This window comes from Erithacus rubecula (genome assembly GCF_903797595.1).
Source record: "Erithacus rubecula genome assembly, chromosome: 5".
Lineage (NCBI taxonomy): Eukaryota > Metazoa > Chordata > Aves > Passeriformes > Muscicapidae > Erithacus > Erithacus rubecula.
Window position 1 is genome coordinate 16,458,262 of NC_136687.1, and position 27,553 is coordinate 16,485,814.

The following is a 27,553-nucleotide window of genomic DNA, read 5'->3' on the forward strand; positions in this document are numbered from 1 at the left end:
GAGGAAACCAGTATCCTGTTGTTATAGGCTAAAGGCAGAGCATCTTCCTTTTCTTTATTCAGAGTGATCTCTTGGAAATTTCTTGAAGAGCAAGGAAGGTTTCTAGAGGTCTTTGGTTTGAGAAGCATATGGAGAACTTGAGATAGAAAAGCCACTCCTGTGCAACTTAGATGTTCCACATAAGAAGACAGATTACCAAAACAATCCCATGGAATCTGGGTTCAACTCAGCTGTAGCCACTAAACTAAGATTCTGTAACAGAAGGTGATACTCCATGGTTTTGTTTAGCTTAGTGTCCCTCCAGTAGTCAGTGTAGCATCTAAACTGAGGGCTGTTTTCCCCATATTTTTAAAGCTTGTGATCATAAACACCTCAAAATGTTTCTGAATACGATTCTTTTATTCACTGTTGTCACTTGCGCTAGCAGGTGTGCAACTTTACCTGATTTCATTAGTTGAAAATCTCAGAGGGGACGTCTGTAATTTCAGATGTTCTAAAATAAGCTAGAAGCTGTCCATCTATCTTATTTGCAGGTAAAAGAAAAAGGGAAAAAAGAAAATACTTTCTTCTTAGCCCATTCATAAATGCATAAAAAGTCAATTAAGACAGTCCATAAAAACTGAAGAGGGAAGGCTTTAGGAGTCCACTGATAGGTTTTCTATTAGGCTAATATCTTAAAGCTTCTTGAGCACTTTCCAACAAATCATTTTATTTGGCTTTATGAACACCTCTGGAGCTGGGTATTACATCTTTTAAATATTTGAGGAGATCAACAGTGTAAGTACCAGAACCTTGGAAAAGTCAAGCAACACTGTTAGACAATGTTTATAAAAGCAATTAGCCCCAGAGGAGTAAAAGCCTACTTAAAGCAGAAATAAGTGGAGATTTCAGAGTGTTTAGGTGTCTATTTAACTTGAAAGATAACTCGTGTCTGTAATACAAAAACATAAGATTAGACATAATTGAGAATCAAACTATAAGTGCATGAGAACACAGCAACAGTGGTCACCTCTAAAAAATCTTTTCACTGTTCTTTTTTCCCACTGGCTTCTTGCTGTATTCTAGATAAAATCCAAATAGCTTTTTTCACCTTAACATGGCTACACAGCCCAGTTCCAAGCTACCTGAGAGATCTGGAGTTCCCAGAAATTGGATTCAGCAGCCTCAAGCACAAGAGCTATAGGTGCAAATGTTCCAACACTAGGAAAACAGCTCAAGATTATCCAAAATGCAGCTTTTCTAAAGTATCCTAGGATACCACTCCCAAACTTCAGCTACACAATACCATTAAAAAATACTTCTGGTTACTGCACAAACAGGTTTTACCCTTACTTCAGGAAATTCAGTTACACCAAAGAAGTAACTAGCACTGGCTTTGGTACTCCTGGTCTCCAATCCCAGAGTTGAGTTCAGGCTGTAACTTTTGAAGAAGAAAATTAAGTCCTGAAATGCAACTCATTTTTCTAAGTTTGCTAGATGGTGAAGATTGCATAAGCTGTTGTGCTTCATCCAAAAGCTAAAAAACTAATTGAAGCTAGATGACTGCTACGATAGGATAGCAGCTCCAAGGAAAAAAAAAGGACAGTAAAAAACTATTTTTTTTCAGTGCTGCTATATAAGATCATCAGAAATGAGTAACAAGGTTCTCAGAAGCCATCTAAATGCAAAGACCAATTGAAAATACACAACCAAGAAAAAGTGACATTTCTCAAAATGTTTTGATCTCACCATCACTCTATTATTTGCTTTGCCTGAGCTCAGATTCAGTTGCTTGCTCTTCATCCATGAGCAAATTCCATCTAAGCATTGGGTCATCATGATAATTGAAGTTACATGAAAAGGCAACCGAATGAAGTAAAGCTGATTATTCAAAAAGAAAGGAAAAAAAAGTGACAGGAGTTTTAAAGCTAGATTACATGAATTTTGCTCATCTCAAAAATGCAGGAAATTATTTTCCTTGAATTCTGCAAGATCAAGTGTGCCACTGATTAAAACTTTGTCTACTGAAGTGGAAGAGCAGAACACTGATGAGTTTGATTGTCCTGCAAGCAAGATATTTTCAATGAGACTGTTAACAAAATGAAGCCACTATGATAATTTAATTCCTAGTTCAGGCCTTCCAGCAGCTTTTCAACATGAGTAATCTCCATCAGTTCAATACCCCCAAAATTATAAATAACAACCAGTGAATACATGCCATTCAAATGTCAGCAGGCATGAACTTATGAGGTAGTTCATAACTTTTATAGCCTCACCACCAATTAACAATGTAAATAAATTGCTAAGGCCCTATCAGATTATAATTTCCCCAAAATAACATTCCTGTGATTATGTTTGTGTGATTATAGTTATGAAGTAACTAATCAGAGCTGGGGGGAGAACTCTAGAATAACCCAAATTAGCAGGAATCAAGATGGTTGACTTCTCATGAGTCCCTGCCTCTAGTGTAAGTATCTTTACATCTGAGAACCATCCCCCCAGCTATTCTCCCAGCTTCTGGGTACACTTGGCTCATTAGCAAAGTACTGAGTGAAGAAAAAGGAGTGGACTCAGCATTATTGTATTGGTCACAGTAAGGATGGATGTACTGAAAGGTAAGAGGAGATCTCCTCAATGTTCAGAAAATGAAAAAGGCAGGAGGCTACACCTAATTTAGCACATTATTCAAAGCTCATTGATACAGCAGTAGCACCTTCATATCACAAACTGTATGAGAGATTCAAACAATATTGAGCTACTCCTCTGGCACTATAGGCTGTACCACATGGGAAGGAATGTGGAGGAGGGAGGAAGCCAGACTCACTGCCACATGTGGTAGAACTTGGGGAAATTGCATTTAACTGTCTTTTGCAAAATCCCATGAAAAGCTTTGATCAATACAGAATTCCATTTTTACACAAGAAATACCACAAAGAGGCAGCAAAGCCTCAGAAATAATTGATAGATATTTCAAAGGGTTTTGACAGAACACTAAGTTTATTTTAGATTTCTTCAGTGACATCATATCTGAGCCAATTAAGAAAAACAAACCTTGTTAGGAAGAAACATAGGCAGGCATTTGTACAGGAAATGGTTTTGCAGCTTGTAAGCCCATGTCCTTTTCTTTACATATTGGTCAAAATCAAGGGAAAGAATAAACTTTTTCTTAAAGCAGATTTTTTAATGTTTAAGTTTTTTAAGTAGTAAGAACAAAGATTTGCTGTTGACTTTGTTCCTCATTTAGGAAGTTCTACTCTGAGTCTAGAAAACCCAGCATTTGCAGAGTTGTTTTTATGATCAAATTAGTTTGCTAAAAATAAAAGCAAATTAATTTCTGAGACCTCACTGTACCTAATGAGATCTAAATATTAGTCTCACATCAAGCCATTAGACTACATTTGTATCCTTAAACTTTACTTGCAAAAATAATATCCATTAGAGGCAATTATTTTGTGAAGAACAAATGTGATTATGAATGAGATCTCAAAGTGAGATTTTTCAGTTTTCCTTCCATAATTCTCCTCCAGAAACAAGAAGGATTTCTGTAGGCTGCAGAAGAGTCAGAACCACTACATTACTATTCAACCTTGTATTTGACAATGCTTGAGAATGTAGAGAACAGACATTTGAATAGTGTTTGGATTTACATAGCAGCAAGTCCAGCAAGGACTTCAGAGCAAGAACACTTCAACACTGGTTTGCCTACAAGGAGAAACTTTTCATTGTCCATAAATTTACAAAATATTAAATGCCAATTTTCAACAAACAGGGTACGTATTACAAACATCAAGACTGGAATTGTACACTCTTTCCAATTCTTGTATTTGATTTCTGCTGCTAATCAAATTATTTGTTTAAAGAATGTAGAAGTAGCCATAGCAGTAATTTGAGTTTATTTCCATTATATTGTATAAGCAGTAACACATTGGAAGAAAGCTGTCAATGCCTTCTTGGACGGCTGCTTAGAGAAGCATGTTGTGACTCACACTGCTTCAAACCTGCTGCTGCTGTTGCTGTACAAATTGTAAACCTTTCTGTACAAATTGTAAGCCTTTTAGGAAGGGTTCAAAGGGCATTAATTTCTTAAAAAGAATGATTCTATCCCTGTCACGGTAAAGGCTTCTCAGTTACTTGTTATTCAACATGCAAAATTAAACAACCTCAAAGACATAATTCTAAGGTTTGAAAGGTCAAATTAAGTCTGATTCTTTAAAGTAGAACACAAATTTTGATAGCAAACACTAGCATCTTCATAAAGCTGAAAAGGTTGATATTTTTGAGGTTAAAATTGGTTACTAATATAAGTGGTTTGACTGCTCAGCTGAATATTTAAATAGACAAAGCGTTCAGGAAATATATCCACCAGTAGCCCCCCACTCAAAGGAGCCTGGTAAGAGTTGATGCTCCAAGTGTTTATTGTTTATGCTGCTGGAAGCAATGAGGCTGGGAACATTAATAGAATAGGCTAACAAAATAAACACTGAATTCAACTGGAAGGCAAGAGGCCTACTTTAGCTAAAGGAATAAGACCAACCCAAAATAACACATGTTTAAAGCCACAAGAAATATTTATTATCAGCATTAATTGGTGCTATGTTTTATTTTTCTATACAACAAAACTACTGCATAGCTTTCACAGCTGGAAGAACCACTCAGAGCTGAGATGTACACAAATGAAAATTATTTTATCATCTGTCCAACATACATTCAGTGTTCCTGAGAAACCACTATATTTGAGTTGAAACTGCAAGATCAAACACCTACAATCAGCAGAACTAGTCTTGTTATCGCTTCTACAGGAATGTTATTTTACTGCTGTTACGATATTTAGTTTAATCCCTTGATAGTGGAAGCTTGAACCTCCTTGATGCCAACCACTTATCTCAAACGCATCAGTTAACCAATTAAGAGGCAGCCCAAGCTTATCATTTGTGAAAGAAAAACTGAAGAGAGGGGCAAATGCTCTCAAAATGGTTTCATTCTGGATTTAAAGCTGCCTGTTTGAAGCTTAAAAACATAAGACATTTGTATTACTGGGAATCGATGTCCAATTCTAGGAACAGTTCCAGGAAGTGTACATACCCCAAAACAAAGCCACCAGTGTCAGAGGTAAGAGTGACCAAGTAGATCATTTTTCCCTCTGCTTCACGTAAATCAAATATCCCATACATAGCAATGAAGTTAAATAAATTTAGGTCAACAAACTACCAGAGTAAGATTATACTTCTAATAGTAAAATGTGTTTATTATTAGAATCCTCAGCTGTTCTAAAATCAAGATAAACATCTAATCTTCACAAACTACAGTAAGTGAATAAATTTGTGTACTTTAGAATATAACTCTCTGCTTTCTACTGTCATGGTGTGTTATGGCTTTTTATTGCTGTATGTTATCAGAAATGAACTAGAGCAATCTGATTACAAATTCGTAATTATAGCCGAACTAGATGGAAAGAAAACTTTTTGCCTTTTGACTTCTGCTATGGTATATTTTCAAATGAAACCATGACAGTGGTGAAATCTAATGTCAGCATTTTTGCTTTAAGCTGCATTTCTTACAGCAAATAATGAGCAGTTTCCAGTATGTACCGTGTAACAGTGCAGGCTGCAATCCACACATCACAAACCAATGCTGTGACACAAGCCCTGATCCAAAAAGGGAGGAGGTGATCAGACAAAACTGACCAAAGTGATACAGAACATACCAACCCAGGCTGGCCCTCACCAGCTGCTCTCTCCCTTCCATGAATGGGCACAGGTACAAAGAATTAAGACATTCCCATAAAACCCAAAGGAACATCAGCATCTGTCTTTAGCACTGCAGTACATACAGACCTCCCAAAAGCAAGAGTTCAGGGGCTTTTATGACATCAGAACATGGCAAAGCATGGAGTCACCATTTATCCTATTCCCTGAAAAAAAATTCTAAGAGCTAATATAAACACAGTATGAACTAGTCACTTCTTTGTATCTCCATAATGAAGAAATGTACCTAACCACGTGTACTTAGCCATTAGTAACTACCTCTGCATCTAACAAACCTAAATACAGTTATTACCTCACACTGATACTAGCCCTTTACTGCTCTGAGGTATTACACAGCAGCACAATTAAGACGGAAGACTTCCTCTTTTCAAAAAATATACTCCTTTCACTTAGTACTGTTTTCCTGTCATCTAATCCATATTCTGTATTTTCAAAAGTCCCACACTATATTAAATAGTTAATTATATACAAACCAAATATTTTCAAAAAACATCAGAATGTCTCTGATAAAAGGATCAGTCTAAGTAAACAACACATTGCTTTTCCTTTCAGATTGTTCCAAAGCAGATAACCAGTTAATCCTAAGGAGCAGTTCCTCTCTACTCCAAAATACACATACACCCTTGACTAACAGTGTGAACACTCCAAAGTGGTGCCAGCAAGGCAGGGAACACCGCAGAACAGCAAATGCTGCAGCTGCTGGGGGCAACTGCACTTTATTTAGGAACCCTTCCTCCACAGACCAGCAAAAAGAACCCCAGTGTCTTGTAGTTGGTTGTGGCTTTTCACACAATGAAACAGAAGCTGAATTTCTATTTGACACTAGCAAACTCTTGATTTCCAACTTTTCCCTTATTTCCTGCGTTTTGCTTAAGTGTGTTGAGTATAAGCAGCCAGAGCTCTGATGATGGGCAGAGCTCAGAGTATTGTTAACATGTTGAAGAGGGAGGCAGTAACTTCCCTACGCTCATAGATAAAGCAGTCTAATTCCTATGCCTCCTTCTTGGTCTCCTTTTGTTTCTCTGGGCAACCTTTTTTGACATTTTTCCCATCATAAAAAAGGGAACAAGGTTTTGCCTTTCAACACTGAACTGAAAAAACCCAGAACTACTCTCAAACCCAAGTCCTTCTGCATGCATCCACTGTACCCTGAGACTACTGTACCTACTAAGGAGGTAGCTCCTGATAGTTTCCCTGTAGGAGTCAGGAAACATTGTACTTCAAGAAGCCCTGCTGTCCCTGTCATTACTCCTTCAGAGATAGACAGTGACTCCATAGATACCTGGCTCACCTCCCACTGCTATATGGCTCTAAAATTACATCAAAAGTGAGATTTGCAGTAACTCTTAAGGTACCCACAGTGATTTAAGGGAGTCTGTGTTTCTACCCTGAACCCTTGAATGGCCTCAGTTGAGAATCAGTACTGGGCAGAGAGCAGACTGCAAAAAGCCACTCCAACCCCAGGGCCATTCTCCACTACTCAATTCTTAATGAAGGAATAACTCCATACACAGCACATACAGTCCCCTGTAAGAAAATGCTTTAGTCCTAAACTCAACTATTTCAGGTGCTTTATAAGTTATTCAGTAAAGGGGGGTGCTTTTCAGGAATACACAAATGTCATTGCAAGTATCAAATGCAACAGGTTCCCCAGGTGTCAAGGCTTCCATGTCCCTGAAGCACTGTCCCCCAGATTCCATCAGCATCCCAGCAGGAAAGCTGTTTGCTGTTGCTCACAGGGGGGTGGGGGCACCCGGCCTGCTCTGTCCCCAGTGACAGCTGGGACACCGCCAGCCTTCTAATTAAGCCCAGGTGTCACCAGCTTAATTGGAAGGTGGCAGGGTTGCACAGCTGTCAAGAGGACACAAGTTTGGCCAGTAGTATTTGCATTCCTGGTAGCAAAGGCAGAGCAGAGAAGAACCCAGGTCAGCTGTCACAGCCCAAGCTGAGCTTGTGGGTATGACAATTCAAAGAAAAAATAAAACCACCAAGAACAAGCCAAAGTCTTTCAAGTTCCACTCACAGCCATAGCCATCTGCTCCCCCTCCCCAAGGACCCAAGCTACAGCAGCTGATGCCAGCTGGTTCTGGGATCCCTAAGGCGTTTCATGCAGAGAACTGTCTGTGGCCCTTGCCAGACCCAGGCAAAGTCATGCCAAAGGTGGTCCTACAACGTTCAGCTGAAGGCTGCACACAAATACTAGAGCAGTTCTTACCTGGGGAGCAGCCTGTTTCCAGCATTGCACAGAGCAATCCCTTCTGCTCACCACAGAGAGGATAACCAAGTGATAGGAAACCCCACATATCCAGCCTGTGTCACCCCAGAGCAGCAATTTGCAAAATCAACATTTGCATGTTCAGGAATACTACTTTGAAAAGTTACTTAAGAAGTTCACAATCCCTGTTTCAAATAAAACTTCTAACTGCAGTCAGAAAATACAATCTAGTTCGACATTTTATGCAAAGTGAAGCTCTTTCCTTCCTTCCTACTGAAAATGGTTCGGTAGGGTAGGAAAGTCCAGACTCATCTCACACTCCCTCTCACTCAGTAAACCCAAGAGAGACTCCCAAGCCTACTGCATATTGTAAATCCACTCAAATTTTAATCTTCTGACATTTTTATCTTCATTATTACAATTTTAGTTGATAACAAAGTTTGCAAAATTTCTCTACTCTCCATCACAGCAGTAGCAATTAGAAAAAAAGCTGGAACTGGAATAAAATCCTCAAATTATTCCAAGTAATTTTATAGCCCAGTGCTATGATTTAAATAGGACAGAATACCCCAAACATCAGTGGTTAAAATTAGTCTGAGGTTAGTTATCAGCTCTGCAAATCTAACCTATTTTTGCTTCAGCCTTACTGCATGACAGTAGCACAGCTCTCTTCCTAAGGGAACCAGTTTCAGCAAGAGCTGATCCAGCTGCTCTTTGTCAGAAGGACCAAAGCTCAGTGTATTCCAGGGGAAGGGAAAAATAGAAAACTGATCAAATATTAAACCAGAGAATGGCTTGGGTTCCACCAGACCTTAAAGATCATTTAGGTCCAACCCTCCTGCCATGGGCAAGGACACCTTCCACTAGACCAGGCTGCTCAAAGCCCCATCCCACTTGACTTGGAACACTCCAGGGATTGGGCACCCACAATTCCCTGGACAATCTGCTGCAGTGCCTCACCACTTTCACAATGACAAATATCTGCCTTATGTCCAATCTCAATCTACCTTCTACCAGAGTAAAACCATTGCCCCTTGTCCTGTCACTGGCAAAATTTTTTACCACAGGCCCCGGTAAAAATCCCCACTCATTCTTCTAAAACCTCTGGAGGTATTTTAAGGCCACAATAAGGTCTCCTTTTCTCCAGGCTGAATAATACCAATTTTCTCAGCCTGTCCTCCTAAGAGAGGTGCTCCAGCCCTGTGATAAAATTTTACTATAAATTCCTCATGGGATTATGCTGTCAAATCATATTTCACAAAAAAATCACTATGAAATTACAACAGTGCAATGTGATTTTGATCTACAGTGTCACTTATGCTACTGTTTGTGTTGATCCTACACAGTATCTGAATATTGCCCAGCAGGACAATTTCTACCTGGCCACACACACACTTCACTTTATAGGACACACTACTACAGTTCTGTCTGAGAAATATTTAGGGCTATGTTGGAAGAAAGCATTCTCCTAACACATCTGCATGCATTTTGAGTTTTCCTAAATGATTTTAACAAGTTTGCAAGGGATCAACATTGTATGCATATTATATTGTCATTGTGCTGCTTAAACATCTGTACTTTTAATATTAAAATATTAAACTACTGCCAGGTCAATCAAACAGCAGTTTAATGGGAGACTAAATGGGCTTCTCATATTCAATCAAAACAATAGAAATACTGACATACTGTGGCACAAAATTAGTATAAATAGACTTTATTGAAGTCAGTACCCTTGTACTGAAGCCAAAGATTGTGTCTACAGAAGCACAAGTTGTAACATTTCACAACTTCTAAAAGGAATGTCAACAATTACAACGATCATGCATACCATGGTCGATAATCACATTTTTAGAAGCATTTTCAACCATTTCTAAAGAAATGCTTATAACATTGTTATATATAGAACTACTTTCAATAAACTGCAAAACATTGATTAGCTTTTCCAGTATGAGCTACAGTGTCAACACAAAAGGGAGGCATAAATGTTTAATTTATGAAATCAGAATGGAATATTTACTGTAAAGAAAAATTAAAAAGCTTTCAAATAAAGGCCATTATTGAACCAAAGTGAAGAGCACAACTTGAACTTTGAATCCTTTCATCTCTTAAAGCTGTCCTCTGAGTAACTTCAGTTCAAAGCATAAATTCAGTACTGTGAGTATTCCTTGGACTGAAGTTTGGCAATGATGCGATCCAACTGTCTCTTTGCTTCGCACTGTGGAAAATTGCTCATGTCATAATATTGAGGGGCAATTTTCACCAGCCTGTCAAAAAAGGAAAAGCTTGTTACTGTTGCTCAAACTTTAAGATGCATCTTACAGAAGTTCTACAACTGAAGGAAACAAAAGTTATCCACTATCTTCAGCTCATTCTGCAATTCTAAGACTGAAATTTACACACGTGCACACACATTTAAAATGGCAGTGCCATCCTGAACGAGTATCCAAATCCAAAGCAAAAAGCATGCACATGAGTCACACGAGATGCTCCTGTCTGGCATGTGCCCCTCACAGACTCTTCCTGCTGCTTCATACCTGCCATGGTAACCCACACAGCCAGAGCCTCTGCTTAATGTCAGAGTCCCCTAAGCCACAGGAGTCTATGCAAAAATCCACTTGTGTCAGAGTACAGTTCAGCCTTAGCTGTTTTAAACTTAAAAATACAACCAAGGCCATAGGATGCTGCTTTAGGTTAGACAGTGCTTGTTGAAACAAGATTTCTAGATGGGGAATCAAACATTTTCCATGAAGTTACTACAGACAATATAAATATATATGCTGTTTTCCAGCTTATAAATCTTTAAACCTCTTCCTGCACAACAGTAAAATTACAGCAACTGAAGAGCTTCCCATGTCCCCAAAGCTACTGCAACCTGGTAGCTGAAGTACAACTTTAAAGACAGGCAAGTTGCTTCAGATCTCAGCCTGATCTCTGCAGAGATTCAGGCTTCCAATTTCCTTGATATACTTAGATGATGAATAAATATCATGATGTGGCAAGTTGTAGCATTATCATCACATCTTTCCTTAGAATTTTAAGAAAACATGAAATGCTGTTCAGAGCCTTCTGAAATAATCATACAGAAGAAGTCTTAGATCTTGAGAACAGAAGCACTGATACTAAGGGACTAGTATCTCCTAACTCAGGTATGCAAGTGGGTACTAGGACTTACTCCCGAACCTTGCAACTCCAAGCTTACCGAAGTACCTGGTTCTAAGTCATACTATGCACTCAGCACATACTGTGCACACAGAGTCTAAGCATCAAAGGTCTGAACACAAAACCCACAAACAGGCACAAATACCCACAAAGACAACCTTCAGTCACCTACAAGGTCTGAAGTCTATATCATTGCCATTCCTCAAACCATTTTTGCAAAACTATCTTCAGGAAAAGTGAAAAGAATAACCTCAACTTAAAAAAAGCAAAACCAAAAACAAAACAAAACAAAAAAAAAAAAAAAACCACAACAAACCAACCCAAGAACTCTATAGTAGATCATGACTGTTGCAAGACTCTGGCTTACCATTCTGGCTTGATGTCTGTACATGTCCGGATGTAATTCTTCGTTGTAAGGACAAACTCATTATACAGCACCCATTCTGGTTTGTGATCAAGAACAGTGGAGGGATGCAACTGCACCACCTGGTTATCTTTCACTGTTAAGTAATGCCCTGTTCGCTCCAAATGTGCCACCTAAACAAAAAGATATTTTTTTAATGAACACAAGCAATTTTTAAATGAAGTGATTTCAAGCTGATTGTTGAGTGTCCTACACAAAACATACTAACCCAACTTTTAAACCTCATCTAAATTTGGCACATGACTTGACCACTTCAAGTATTCATGCTTTATATAGACACAATCAAGATGCCAGATGTTTTTGCTAACTACCATGGTAAGCGTATATTCTAATACACAATTCAAGCAACATACAAAAAAAATTATCACCCAAAAAGAATAATCATTATGAGAACAGCAACAATGCAACACAAAGTGCTGGAAGAGAATATACACTGGACAGGTTTGCAACATCACACAAAGTCAACTGTGGTATACTACAGACAATTGCTTCAAGCATTTCATTTGCAGTAGCCACTGTGGGACCAATAAGCCACAATGTTATCCTTTTATGAGAGAGGTCTCACTACAGCATGAGCTTCAGAGCTGGAAAATGTAGGTTCAGCAACACACTTGTGCTGTGACCTTGGTGAAAATCAATTAACCTCCCTCTGACTAAGCTTCCTGCTCTGTGAAAGGGAATAATGCCTGCCTTGCCAAGATACTCCGATACCTAGCTCATTAAGATTTGGTAAAGCAGACAGTTATCCTTAGAGTGATATCCTCTGCACAAATAGCTAATCTAACAGAACAAGTAACTAAAATTAACCCTTTGATACCAGTAATTGAAAATAACCTTGTCTCATTAGACATATATATATATATATATATATATATATATACACACACACAGACAGAGAACTAAGATTAAATAGACTGGGCAAGAGCTGAAACACATCAAAAAGAACTATTTTTAATAAGCTCATTAGCTGTTTTCCTTCAATGTAGACTCTGTATTTCCTTGTTTTCTTGAATTCCTAGGTATATTTTACCCTTCTTTTTTGTCTAGTCAATAGCAAATTCCACCTAAACCCACCCCCCCACCCCGGCCTCCAAAAGCAATAGTAACCAAGTTTTACACCAGAATCTCTTTTTATTATATTATTTACTTTGAGTGTGCTTCTCTTTAAAACATGTTTTAGGAGTAGAACAAACTATTTCAATAGTTTGCAAATTTTGTCACAAAATATTTGAGAGAACACTTTTTTTCAAGTCTGGGAAAGCAGCAGAGGTTCCTTTAAACGGAGATTAACAGCATACTGCCTGTAATGATTTAGGCCTAATTTTATTCAACTCAATACAACATCAGCTGTAATATTAAACAGCAGTGTAGATGCAAGCTAGACTAGACTAGACACTCATCTGTCACAGGCCTAGCACAAACACAGCACCTCACTTTTTTTAAAAGGAAGTTTTGTTTAAAAATCAATTTTATTTTTCACATCAAAAGTACACATGCATGCAAAAGTATCTATTTTACCTGTTCTAGTTCTTCCTAGGAAAGGATGAAACAATGCATTATTTAGGTTTCATTCTAGAAATGTGTGCTGTTAAATTCAATACAATTTACCTTTAGCACCTCAGTCTCACTCATATGTATTAAAAGTGAAGTCTTAAACTCTACCTTTCCCAAATACAATTTGTAATGGCAGAGCTATGTTTCTTATTGACTTTGTATAATTCTGAAGCATACACAAAAGAAAAATAAATGCTACAGAAATATACACTTAGCTCTTAATTTCCAGGGAAGGACAAGAATTGGAATAACCCCAATTACAAAGAAAATGTTTTCTTAGACCACTGATATCAGGGACAAGCCACCTTTAAGTGGTTACAATACTACTGTGACTGGCTTCAATTCTGAGATATCAGTGAGCTGCAATATTTGTCCTCTTCAGTTGTTTCTACAGAGTATTCTTGTTGGCACACACCTTGGTAAAGAATTTTAGGGTCAACTCTGTGGGGAAATACACAGTGAAGCTATGGCTCCAGAGTGATCTGCCAGCTGCTACATCTGCCTGCTCATTCCTGGTCTGCACTATTCCTTCCACCACAGCTGACCAAGCCCATTCTTGCTTCCACTCTGTAAGTGGCCTGCCAGGTCACTGAGCAGAAACAATTTAGAATGGGCTCAGGCAGGCACCAAGGTTGACACAAGGGAGCAAACAAGTACAAATTGGAGACAGCTTAAATCACTCCTCTGAAACCCTGGCTTGCAAGCAATACCAGTGCCTGTAAATCCAGGGGTGGTTGGACCAGGTGATCTCCAGAGGGCCCGTGCACCTCAACCATTCTGTGATGTTTTTCAGAATATATAGAATGAGCCTCCATAGAAATCACAGGATCAAAGTATGTCTTGGAAGTGGGTTTATTTTTTAATGAGTAGTGGTAGCTAGCAAGATCCTACAGACCATACCTGAAAACCCTGAGATCACCAAAGAACTAGGCTATCTGAACACAACTTTAAAAGAATGGGCGAGTGCCAAGCCAGATTACTGTGTAGCCCCAGAAAGTCCACATGGCTGATGATTTAAAGACAAATACACTGTTCTTATGAACATGACAAACCCAAATGGAAACAGTGGCACATACCACCAATGGAAAATGCTTCACTTCAAGTTCTCACCACAACTTTAATAAGAATTATGCACTCTCCTCTGAAATTTTAAGTATGCTTGTGCTTATTTATTAGCTATCATGTCAATGAACCTAGAGGGCGAAGCCAGGGTCTTCAATCAAACACTAATACACAATCCAAATGCAACTGTAAGGTCAAAAGCAGGAAAGTATCACAATATCCAGTCGTTTTAGATTTAGGGCTATACATTGTGACATGCTAGTCTTGATAGACAGTTCAAAGAAATTATTGGTCCTTGTTCTGACAAAAGAATGACAGCATGCACCAAAGGAACCCTGGCATTGCCTTCATTTCCAAAATTTCTGCTTGCAGCACATGCAAGAGTGTTTCTGAATGTATTAAAAAGTTTTACACCACTCTTCTGCATTCTTCAAGAGCAAAATGAATACTATTAAATGCACCAGTGACTACCTTTGTGTCATAGGCTTATTTTATTACCATTCTATTATTGGAGGAGCTTGATTATGTAAAGACTTGAAAATATACATAATTCCATACAAGAAATAAGCACCAAAGCTGAGTAGCATCAGGAATGAGATTTTAATTAGAAGGCAACTCATCTGTCAATTGAATTCCTGTACACTATTGGTCATTTAAGCTTATACTCTGTAGTGGCTATGATATATATACCCTGTGTTTGATCAAGTCATATCTCCCAAGAAAGACTGTAAGCTTGATCCGTATACCTTTTTAACCAAGAGAGCAAATGGTATCCTAGTATCTTTAGGAAGAGCATTGCCTGCAGGATAACTGCTCCTCTACTCAGCCCTAGTGAGATCCACCTGAAGTTTTCAGATCTTGGCTCCTCAGTACAAGGGAGACATGGAGCTCCTGGAATAGGTCCAGAGAAGGGCCATAAAGATCATTAAAGGACTGGAGCATCTCTGTTACAATGAAAGGCTGAGGGAGCTAGGCCAGTTCAGCCTCGAGAAGAGAGACATCATCAGTATCTGAAGGGAGGGTGGCAGGAGGAAGGAGCCAAGCTCTTTTCTGTGGTGCCAAGCAGTAGAAGAAGCAAGAGAGAGAAACAGATTGAAGTTCCATTTGAACTTCATGACGAAGAACTTCTTTACTGTGCAGTGACAGAGCCCTGAACAGACTGCCCAGAGTTTGTGGTCTCCCTCAACAAGTATATTCCAGAACTGTCTGAACACAATCCTGTGCCATGTTCTCTAGGATGACTCTGTTTGAACAGGGAGGTAGGACCAGATGATTCAACTGTTGTCCCTTCCAACCTGATCCATTCTTTGATTTGAAAACTCAGGACTTGCTTTCACTTTTAAATTCCGATTCAAATGTTCAACTATCAGTTCTTGTTCTGTCCTCAAATACTAGACTGAAAATACAATGATAAAGACCTAGATTGCTTTTGACAACTGATTAAAAAATCACTAAGAGGGAGATGAGTCATCCTTAAGATATTCTGTCATTTGCTTGCCTTTTCCAATTTTTTTCCTTAGCTTGCTTTCTGTAGCAGAACTAGTTTTGCCTAGTCTTAATCACAGTTACTTCAACTACTATTAACACCTTAAAGATTCTAAGCATTTTTCAATGGATATCAGGGATAAGCCTCCATTAAGGGGTTACCTATTCTTGTTACTTTGATCCCCAGCTAACACTAAGTTACAGTATTTATCCTATTTAGATTATTTTAAAGTATGTTTAGTTACTTAACAAAAAGTAAGATAAATAATCTATACCTAGTTCTGGAACTTTATTACCAACTTACAAATATATTACAGTACAACATGCCAATTCCTCTCCCTTTCTAAGACAGGCTATGTTCAGAACAAAATAATTGAGAAATCAGTACTTCTCTTTATGCAAAGATTACCTTTGCTGTATTTTACATATCCTTTGCATATTCTGATGTGTGATACAGAAAGTAGTTTTTAAAAAGTTTTGCATTATAAGAACTTGAAGAAATCTGTGGCACAGCACAAAAATTTAAAAAGACATTTAACCTCTTGTCTATATCTGTTGTTCCAAAAGTTTTACTATACACAGAACTGTTGACAGCTTTAAATTGTTTTACTACTCGCTTTGCTTGTCTATGGCAATTTACTGGAATTCAAATTTGCATTTAAATATGAAGGATAAAGAGATGATTCATCACCAGTAGAAATTCCACATTTATCTGTCTCTAACACACAACTGAAGGCAGGTAAACATACAGTATTTAGTCCCGATTACATAACCAGTACTATTACAATAGTCAGTACAAGCCTAAACTGTCTGACCTAAACCACAGGCCTTGGTCAGTACAGAAAATTCAACAGTAATATTTTAAGACTTTTTAGGACTGCAGGCAATTACAAGGTATAAACAATGCAACAAATTAGAAGTATTTCAAGACAATGGCTGTTACTGCTTTTTCCACTTCACATTGCCTTTTTAAATTTAGAAAGTCTGAAGAATCAACTTCTGCCATGTGTTGTCCACAGACCTCAGTACTTTACATGCAGAAGCCATCTACAACACACGCACACATTTTACAAGTGCTCACACTTGGAATGCTACACATGTCCTGTACTAAGAGGACAAAGGATGATGTATGCATTTCATCACTAAGGTTTTCTGAACAAGAACCCCCAAATGCTACAGCCTGAATATTAGCTTGAAGAGAGGGAGTGTAATGTGCACACAGATACAATTGTAAGCACTTCAGCTGCTGGTAAAAAACATCTGAATATTTCAAAATTTATTACTGGAAGATTTCTTAAAGCAATGTGGAATTCATCATAGAAGGTTCAGAGTCAAGGTCAAATAGGTACCACACTATCATAGAGGTTTTAAAGAGCTGAAGAATCTCAAACTTAAATAGACTAAAACACTTTGTAGCAGAAGAGTCACAGCTGAAATGGCTTCCTCTATAAACAGCTTCATCAGATCTGCTATAACTATCTCTTGATACATCTCAAAAATTCAATTAGGAATTTTGGGTGAGGGAGGCAGTAAACAATCTACTGACCATGGAAGTCCAAGAAGACTTCTGGACAGGCTTTAATTTTCATCTGCATGATCCTACTTACTACTCTATTCACAGCAAAAATACTAAGATCTTTAACTTCTAAGATGCAGAGACCAAAAATCTACTTGCACCAACACTGATGAAGCTCCCCATGCATGAGAATAGTATTTTCTAACACAAAACACCAATTAGAGGAAGAGCTTCACTCCAAGTAACATGAAACAAAACTGAGAGCACACCAACTTTCAAGTACATGGCCTCCCCACAGGTCCAATTAAGTGAAAGAAGGAATGGAGTACAGTGCCAAACAAAAGTGCAGCTGTGGCACTCAGACCTGCCTGGGGCCCAAAATGGAATGCCAGCTAGAACTGTTGTCTTTCAAAGCATTTACAGAATTAAAGACATAGGTGGCAATGTGCTCTGAAGCATTTGCCAAGAAATATGCAGAAAACATGCCCCAAATTCAAGGACTGAACACTGTTACAGCCCACTTGTCTGAAAGGCTACAGCAAGTGGGGCTTTAGAACCATTTAATTATTTAAGAGCAGCCAACAGCCTTAATCTCCCATTTGCATTACACTGAAATGCAATTGCTGACATTGATATTTCTGTATTCTGAAAACCCAGGAAGATGTTTCTGCTTCAGACTGACTGGCTGAGCCCTGGAGACAGCACTTGGCAGAGGCAGTTTAAGGACAGGGTGCCCAAGTCTGTGTCCCAGTTCGGGTATGCAAGTGCACTGCTTGTCAGGCCCATGCCATCTTCACTTGCACAGCACTGACCAACTGGCAAGCATTTGTGTTTAAACACCACGAGAGTGCAGCCCAAGGACAAATTAGGAAATGCCATGGGCACTGGTCAGCCTCTTAAAGACAACAAGACTGTGCTCTCCAGAAGCGAGGTATCAGGCTGTAGCAGAGATGTTGCAGAGATGTGTCAAATGTTTTGGTTATTTTTTTTAATGCTATGAAAAGCATTATCACAACAGTCTAGAGTAAATGAGGATGAAGATTGACTTTCTATCTGCAAGAGCCAGCAAAGAGACTCTAGCAGTCCTAAGGATGAATGCTGAAGACAAAAAACACAGGAGAGGACTAAGGGCGGAAAAAAAAAACCCCAAAAAACACACCAAAACCAAACAAAAAAGTAACAAACAAAAACCCAAGCAGCCTGCATTCCAGTTTGGGGCATGCTTAACCTGAAATGCAAAGCATGCAGTGGCAGCAGTGGAAATTGGCTTCCATAGCATCCAGGCTCAAGTAGCAAATGCATTTCAAACAGTATGCATACTGAGATTACAGAAGTGCTCTAGTATTCCAGTATCTGACCCATATAATTGAAAAGTAAAATACAAATATGGAAAAATATACAAAAGAAAACACTCTTTCTGTAAAGATCATGTATTTTTCATATTTACATACCACTGCACTTCCCCTTTTGGTATCAGATTGCAAGTAACTTTAGAACTACGTATTCCGCAGTTACTTTGGAATGTTTTAAGTGGTTACTTCATGAATGGTCATGCCAGAAAGGAGATTTTGATACACTGGTAAGATTGCCTAGAACTTATTTTTCCATTTAACTAAAGAATGTGCTACTTGAGTCATGACCTAGCAACCTGACAAAGACTACATGGCAGTATAGCTAGCCACATGTAATTTAAATAACATGTATTAAGCTTTAGTAAATTATAACATCAATACTAATATTATGAGCCACGAACACTGAACTGATTTCCCTATGAGAATACACACATACCTGCATGAAATACCCAGTAACTAATGCCTTTCTTATGTTGATGTAATAGTCTCGGCTGGTGAAATCTGTGCTTCTACGAGGCAAATTAAATCTATCCATGATTCGTGACAGCTGTTGGCGTACATTGTCTGCAGACATCAGGGACCTGTAGTTAATGAAGTTGTCATAACACCACTGAACCGACTCATGATCTGCAACATTAGAAAACATGAATCAAAATTAGAACAAGTAAATAAAATAGCAACTAACCGATTCATCAGTCAGATGAAGCAGAAAAAAATATATCCATACACTTTTATAAATGGTAACAGCTCTTGGTTCATTCAGTGGATTTCTTGCAACTAGGCAGCCTGTTAAAACTTTTCTATTCAGAGAGCACATAGTGAGGACAGAAGAAAAGCAGGGATTTTTCCCCTCACCAATATAATAAAAACACAATCATGCTGTTTTACTGAAATACCACACCACTAAATTTCAGACACTTGAAAAACCCTATCCTGCAACTAGAAAAAACATCTTTTAAACGTGAAGGTAAAACATAACATGTCCCTGATGTCAGGAACACTGCACAACCTTTAAGTGCAGCATGCAATGAACATACAAGACAACTGTACATAACTATGCTGTATTTGAGAAATGAATCCCTACCTAAATTATGCACCCAAGTAACAGCTAAGAGCTATACAAACAGTCTGTTCTAAGTGTGACACACCTCACAGCAGTTTAAGTAAATGTGACTGGTAAAATACAGCCACTGTAACAGAACTCCAATTGTTCCTACTGCTGATAGCTGAGAAATCTGATGAAACAGCAAGGCTCAGCCATTCTGTCAGTATAAATACCTGAATGTTTCACATCAAGAAACCCAGATCTCCCTAGGAATTCTGACTTTCCAAGTAATGCTCTTCTCATCTTTTTCAGTTTAATAATCCAACAAAGCCAGCCTTAAGCATTAAAACTCAAGGTAACACTAGGAAAGACGAGACTTTTTTTAATTTGCACTGAAAAGAACAAAGGCTATGGAAGCTGAGGTAGCCCAAGTTCTTTCTTGTACTTTATCTTACAGAATATAATTTAAATGAAGCACAAATGAAGCTGTTGTACAGTTATGATTCTACTGTACAGTACCATCTCGTATTACTTTCTGAGCCAACTGAAATATGCATCATAGATAACCCATAGATGTTTTATGTTCTTCTAGATACAAATAGTAGTAGCATTTTGTCTTCTGATCCCAGAAGTCAATTCACAATTTCACAAAATGATTCCTGAAATATTCCATCCCTTGGTAAGCTGAGTATTAAACGTTTCCAGAAACGTGGACAAATTGTCTACCAGACATTCTGGATCCTACTAACGAAAAAGTTAACAGGAAAAAAAACAAGCAACTAATGTCTAATTTACAGATGTTTAATAAAAGTTTCTCAGCTATTGTTTGTATTGCAAACTGAATGTATTTGTACTTTTGCACTTATTTTGGATTGTCACATAATGGTAGTGTTAGAAGGTTTCAATACAAAATTTCTAAATCAAGTCTGTTAAAAAAAGGGGCATTAAGCTGCATTTTTTTTTTACTCAGGGTAAAAAGACTGCTTGCTTTTTGTTTGCTAACAGGAAAGTATAACTGGAGCACTGAAGTTTACAGAGCTGGCAGTTTATGGCAATCTTTTTACTGGCCACCAATATAAGTCACTATTAAAAAAAGTGGGTCACTTTCTCATTTTTCACAAGAACTCTTAGCTTCACCTATTCATTTTTATCTTCTCTAAGCTGCTAAACAATATATTCAGCTACGCTGAAGAAGATCATACATTTTCTATAAATTCCATCCACAGAAACTACATACTTGAAACATATGTATCACAGTTCTACCTTGGTTCTTCTTGATGCATTATCCCTTTGCCTCCCAATCTGTTACAAACACCTATTACAGAATTCCTAACTACATTAAGAAGTTAGGATTAAAAAGGTTTTTGTTCTAGGGACATATCCTTCTCCAAATTCTGTTTTTTCTGTACTGCTCTCCCTGAAAAATCACTAAGCAATTATGCAGATTTTTTTATAATTAATGTTAGATAAACTTCCAATATTTCTTAATTACAGGAACACTTGCTTCCTTCTGTCCAAGGTTACCCAGCATTGATTTTAAAGCCTGGCTTGTTTGCATGCTCATCAATTTCTTACAAGATTGCTTGGAGACTTTTTTGGTTTTGCTTGACCCCCAAAGGAAAAGTAGCACTTAAATAACAAAACACAAGCCTTTCAAGTGTACTTGGAACGCAGAAACAGAAGTTGACAACACAAAGCATAACAAATATAACACAGACTTACTTTGCTTGAAAGCATGGTAGACATTCAGCAACGTCAAATGATCTCCATCTATGTGGGCAAACCTCATCTTGGCTTCATCTGCTGCTTTCTTTGCTTCCGTGGGGCGAACAAAACACTGTGGGACTAAACAAGGTTGGTATGGGCCCAACACAAACGCCCATATCGATGAGTCACGCATTCACAGATAGAGGAACAAGGCCTAGCTAGGTCAGTTCACAGAGCATAGGGCAGGGCAGGATGGCCTCCAACTGCATCTTGGACTGTTTACTACCTTGATTTGGTACATCAACACCTAACCACATCTGTAAGACAAGAGGGTTTCAAAGCTACAGAGTACCTGATTATTTGAATAGAATTATATGTACGCATCAAAATGACTAGTCTGAAGGCCATCAAGGTTGCCTACACAGACTGGAAGGCTAAACAGATCTTAGTTCAAATCCAGTGCTGATAGCTCTACCAGGAGCTAGTACCACATAGAATCAAACACTTTAACTGCAAATTTGCTCCTTCAGAAAGCCCCAACAGACAAAACAAATAATTCTGAAACTGTAGTGTACTAGCATGGTCTAAATCAACTTGAGATTTGATTATTGAAATTTTGTTACCAGACAGAGCACACCAGTCAAGTCTCTTCCCACAAGGTATTGCTATCAGCACTGGTATACAAGCATGTGAATGAAAGTATTAAGTCTAAAGGCTGTGATGATAGCGGCAGTGGTGGAAGGTTAAACCGTCCTTTGGTACTATTTCAAAAAATGCAACATGAGGAGTCTTCTCTATGGTTACACTCTCTTACATGCATCTGACTCATCTCACTTCCATCCAAAAATCACGTTTTATCATTTATTTCCAGACATAAGCTAGCCAAGACCATATATAGTATTGCAGCCAACTTAATTCATGGTCTGTCAACATTCTAGTATGCTGTAAAATTACTATCCATCCGCAAGATCTTGAAGATAGTTCTAAAAGATCTGCTGGAACAGGGAGGTTGCACCAGGCCACCCACTGTGATTCCTTCCAACCTTAACCATTTTGTGATTTACTTCACAGAGATCTACACCAGAAAATAGATCAGCTTCATTTTAAGCAAGTGCAATTTTTAAGAGGTTAAATTTCAACAGAATTAATGATTAAATATAAAAAAAAACCTTTATATTTTTCCAGCTGCTTGGAACTACATTAGTTTTTTCTCTAACTGAAGCCCTGTAACCACATGAGAACACTTCTTTGCATGACATATCCCTATCAAATGAGGGCTTTTTTGTGCAGTTTGGTCGTTTTTCTTTATTCTTAAATTTGTATAAAAGTCCCAAAGCACTAGATACTGTGAACTGAATACTAGATGCAACTTGAGACAAATAAATAAATAAATAAATCACACTGTAACAGTGAATCATGGTAACAAATCAACAAAGACCAATGCATTAAAGAAAATGTAAATGCAGGTGTGAAATAAACACCCTGTATAATGGGTCCTGCATTTGAAAAAAAGAGATAATATCAAGTGTATTTTAATTTCTAACTCATACTAATAAAAGCAAAATCCAGATTATTCTATCACTGTCTTAATTCAGTGTTTTGAAAAGTGACAGTACTTTCCATCCTACAGCATGACACCATGGCTCTTCTAAAACGTAGTGTAATCATTTATTCTGCTCATTTATTTAATGCTCTTTTTGCTCTTTTCTGTCACCTAGTTTCCCATTCAGTCCAAACTAAATACATGGATTGCTATCAACAACCTGACAATCCTTATGTGCACTTAATGCACCAAAACATACTATTATGCTCTGGGTCTAAATGCTTAATTTGGGAAACAGCCCTCACAAAGACCAGGACTATGGGTTTTTTAACAGTAATGTTTTAGTCATGGCCCATATATTAACTAGCTTCAATCAATTTCTTATTTTTCCCCCCAAAATTTATTTATAATTACATTAATTGTGGTTTAAAACAAGTAGGTATCATGGCCTACGAAAAGGTAAATTGGAAAGGGAGTAAGGCAAATAACTTGAAGGCCATGGACAAAAAAACTAAACCTATAGTAGATACTGGGGGTGAAGGGGAAAGAGAAGAGAAAGACAGGCACCAACCTACCACCACCTCCGCAATTAAGCCTACTATTTAAATAAAGAAAAATATTATGATTCTGCCCTGCCCATCTGCTCTGAGTCTGAACAATCATAACTCTGAAACAAACATTTTAACTTGTTATTTAAAACTTTCATATAAATATACTGTAAGACTAAACTGAAGCAACAGATTTTACACTTAGTCAAATCTTTTTTTCTATCCAACCAAGTTAAGTATGTCAGCAATACACCTGCACTGTGGAGAGCCTGGTAAATTACCAAAGGTAAATCCCACAGACAAAAGAGTACTTAGGAGTATGAACACCCCCATTTCCATAACAGATTAAAACCTGCTGCTTGTCCTACGACCTCTAGTTATAAAACAAAGTCATTTCTACACAATGGGGAAATGAAATACAAGGTTTGCTTAGTAACATTTTCTTCTCATTAAGCTCTTTCAGCACACAGCTCTGCTCTGACACAGAGCTATTCACGTAACAGCAGCAGAGTACAACTGTACACCTCTAATTCTTATAAAGACACATTTTCCTTCCAAGCTTCTTTTTTCCCTTTAAAATACTGACTGTCCTCCAGTTTTGCCATTTAATGACTGAAAAATGTATCACGTAAAAGCTTACGATTTAATATAAATTATACTCCAATCCCTTTTGGAAGACTGTGATTTATCAAAGTGCAGAACAATGCACAATACAAAATAGACTTTACTGCCTTAAAAATTTGTGGCCGAGATGAAATTTCTGGGCCTGGTCATGAACCTAAATGTAAAATTCTGTTCCACTAGTCTGATTCCCCACCCCTAACAATTCAAATTTACATATTTTTAATGTTGATGTTAGGAGCAAACTCTTAGATAATTTTATATACTAATTTTCAACATTACTACTCACTAGCTCCAAGGTGTCAACATAAATCCTTAATAACTGAACTCATATATGAACCCATTACTTTAAAAAGTAATTTTAATTTTATTAAAAATATAATTATGTTATTTTTCTGATGTAGGAAAATTAAATTTTCCCCAAACTGAAGATCTGCAATCTGTTTAGTTTCTCTTTTCCTGCTATTACCTGACAACATGGCAGTAATAGATAGGACCTCATTAGAACAGTTGTAGTCACAGCTTGCAATAACCATTTTAGCCAGCTGTGGATCCAATGGAAATTCAGCCATCATCGATCCCAACTCAGTCAAGTCTCCATCATCATTTAAAGCAGCCAGATAATTCAAAAGCTCTAAGGCTCTCATCAGAGTTTCAGGAGCTGAAAGAAAAAAAGTACGTTAATTCACACATTAACCAAAATGCTCTTAATCAGCAAAAACCAAGGAAGCACAGACTGTTATTAGATTCAGGGGTTTCGGTTTGGGTTTATTCACTTATGTTTTTTTTTTTGTTCTCCATTCACTATCATCCAGATGTAAAACTGTTACCAAATACAGCAATACACACCCAAGTATGAATGAATAGGGGCAGCAAGGAGCAAATACTTATACAGAAAAGCTTTAAACCTAATCACAAGCTTTGAATATTTGAAGATTACTGCTTTTCAAAATTCAGAAGCAGTGGCATTGTGAAATATTCAGTACCAGTAATATCACTTCTCCCTGCAGGTATTTTTTCCCTTGTTCCATACTAAATAGATCAATAGTCCTAATATGTCAGCCATATAAACTCTAGCTATCTACAGACTTTCAGAAAGTCTGTAAGAATGTTCTCATTATCTTGCATTCCTCACCCTGTCAGTATTAATGCATAAAGAAAAATAAAAGAAAATCCAGAAGTTTTACTGCTAAGCTATCATACATGTTGTGCAGAATAAAGAAATTAATTGTTCTGTACAACTATTTAAAAACTTACAGAATATGTCAGATTTTTACCTTAGGGGACAAAACCAACTCACCTATTTATATATGACTGACTGACATTTTTGATTAGCAATATAACCCTGTTATTTCTGAAGCATACATGAACATTTAACTCTTAGAAGAAAGATGTATATAAATTATAGTTTGAGCCAAACCATGTATTCAGCTTTAAAAACACCAGCCCATTTTATTTACAAACAGTTGTTAACTGATTGCACAATTAGGATGTGTAATCAAGGTGACAAGTAAAAAAACCTCAAGAATTTTCTGCTATTCTCTGAAGGCAAGGGGCTTTCAGTAGCTTCCTTGGTTCCACTAAAAGCTCTTACACAGAAAGAAAAAGCTTGCTTGGATGTGACACAGAGCACTGATTTTTAGAATAAACAAAAGACATTGCTTACAGTTTACAATTAAAAAAAAAAAAAAACAAACAAACCAGAAAAAAACAACAGAATTTATGCCATGTTGTCATTATATAAAATAGCCACAAAAATAAAGATTGGAAAGATGGAAAGAGATACCTGGAGGATCCATAAAATCAAAGTGCACCAAATCATCTATACCAAGCTTCTTGAGCTGTAATACTACAGATCCTAAGTTAGATCTCAAAATTTCAGGGTATGTGTTGTCCTGGGGGGATGAGGGGGGAAAAAAAAAAAAAAAGAAAATTTGTAACACTTCTTCCAGACACTTTATACCACAGAAGCATTCAAATTCTAATTTTGTTTAACAGCACAGCATTCAACAACCTGAATCAGACATTCTTATAAACACAATGTAGAAACCACAACCTTACCTGCATTTCAGTTTTGTAGGCTTTCTCTGTATAAAGCCTGAAGCACTTGCCTGGGCGAGTACGCCCAGCACGGCCAGCTCGCTGCTGGGCAGACGCTTTGCTGATGGCAGTCACCAACAGGGACTCCACTCTGATACGGGGATTGTACACCTATTGCACAGTACAGCAGGGAAGGGAAAACAATAAATAGTGTTCATGGATAGGACAACTGTCCAAACTGCTTCAAACTTATTTTTAAACATAGCTTCTGCACAAGTTGTATGTATGTGAAAATTTTAAAAAGCTGGCTACAAAAGACTTTAGAGATCTTCAAATACAACTGTCTAGAGAATAGCATTTTTTATTCATCTGTTAACATCAACTACCAGGCTCCCTGTTCTTAAATGTAACTTTAGGTAAGATTTTCATGGTAAAAGGAATGTCTCCAATTTGTTCTACAGAGTGCTAAAACACTCATGATGCTCAAAAACCCCATTAAAATGTTTCCTTGATATAACTATGAGGTTGAATAATCATATTCTAGAGATGAGAAAAATCTAATAACAAGATTTTATGCAACTGTAAAGATCAGCCTGATGGTAAAACAAAACTGTATTTCAAGGATACATACAGACTATCACAGTACAAAATATCTGCTTCATTTACTGTAAAAATTCCACTGCAGTCATACCTAAACAGGAACACAATAGGGCTCAGGGAAAAGGAATACACCAGCAGTAGTCAAACAGTTTCACCTGAAGACATCCTCAGTCCATGTTTTAAGACCTTTCTGGCGTATTTCAGTGTAAAATACACAGAGAAACCTTAGTTGTTATACTGGAAGACTACCTTCCATAAAAAGAACTAGCTGTGAAAAAAGTTCAGCCTTAATGGTGATTGAAATTCGTGCATAAAAACACATCATCTATACTCACATTCTACTGTGTGTCTTGTCTCATTCTGCACAAGTTAAAAAGCCTTTAATAGTGTACCACTATTAAAGGAAAAGACTAAGAAACCAAGTTATAAAGAAAGCTACATTTAGTGAAAAAACCAAATGAAGACAATGAGATTCATATTTTATTTTATGCAGTTATTGGGTTGACTGTAGGAAAGCTACTTCAGTTCCTCTGAACACCCTATGATGTTCCAAGAACCACAATACAAGCTTGATTACAATCTTCAGGGTTGCAAGAGTACATGATAAATACTGACATAAACAGCAGGGATCATTTCTTCTCATTTTAGTGCTGGAGTTTTCTATGGCGACTTAAAAGAAGAGGAGGCCTCTGGAACCACTTTTATTTACTTTCATACAATTTGTTTTATTTGAGCATCCTCAAGCACAGAGACACAGTTCAAAACTACCCTTCCTAAAGTATCTAGAAAAACTATATTCCAAATATAACATAAAATTCTCACTTTTTTTTTTAATAAAATTATTCTATCTGAAGTTCATGGACTGAGTGCAAACCATAAAAATCATGAGTCAAAAACAAAAATTCAAACCAACCAAGCTCAAGATTCCAAGATGAAAA

The 27,553-nt window shown here is 37.5% G+C and overlaps 1 protein-coding gene across 1 annotated transcript in view; it reads right to left on the reverse strand.

Annotated features, from left to right (window-relative positions):
* Positions 1–9,657: 9,657 nt before the first annotated feature.
* Positions 9,658–27,553, reverse strand: part of DHX15 (DEAH-box helicase 15) — a 45,878-nt gene continuing 27,982 nt past the window's right edge. The window contains exons 8-14 of the mRNA XM_079305825.1: positions 26,037–26,186; positions 25,762–25,870; positions 24,445–24,636; positions 21,279–21,401; positions 18,948–19,138; positions 11,486–11,655; positions 9,658–10,223 (exon numbers count right to left, since the gene is read on the reverse strand). Of these exons, the coding sequence (XP_079161951.1) occupies positions 10,106–10,223; positions 11,486–11,655; positions 18,948–19,138; positions 21,279–21,401; positions 24,445–24,636; positions 25,762–25,870; positions 26,037–26,186 (1,053 nt within the window). The 3' untranslated portion in view covers positions 9,658–10,105. The remainder of the gene's footprint in view (positions 10,224–11,485; positions 11,656–18,947; positions 19,139–21,278; positions 21,402–24,444; positions 24,637–25,761; positions 25,871–26,036; positions 26,187–27,553) is intronic.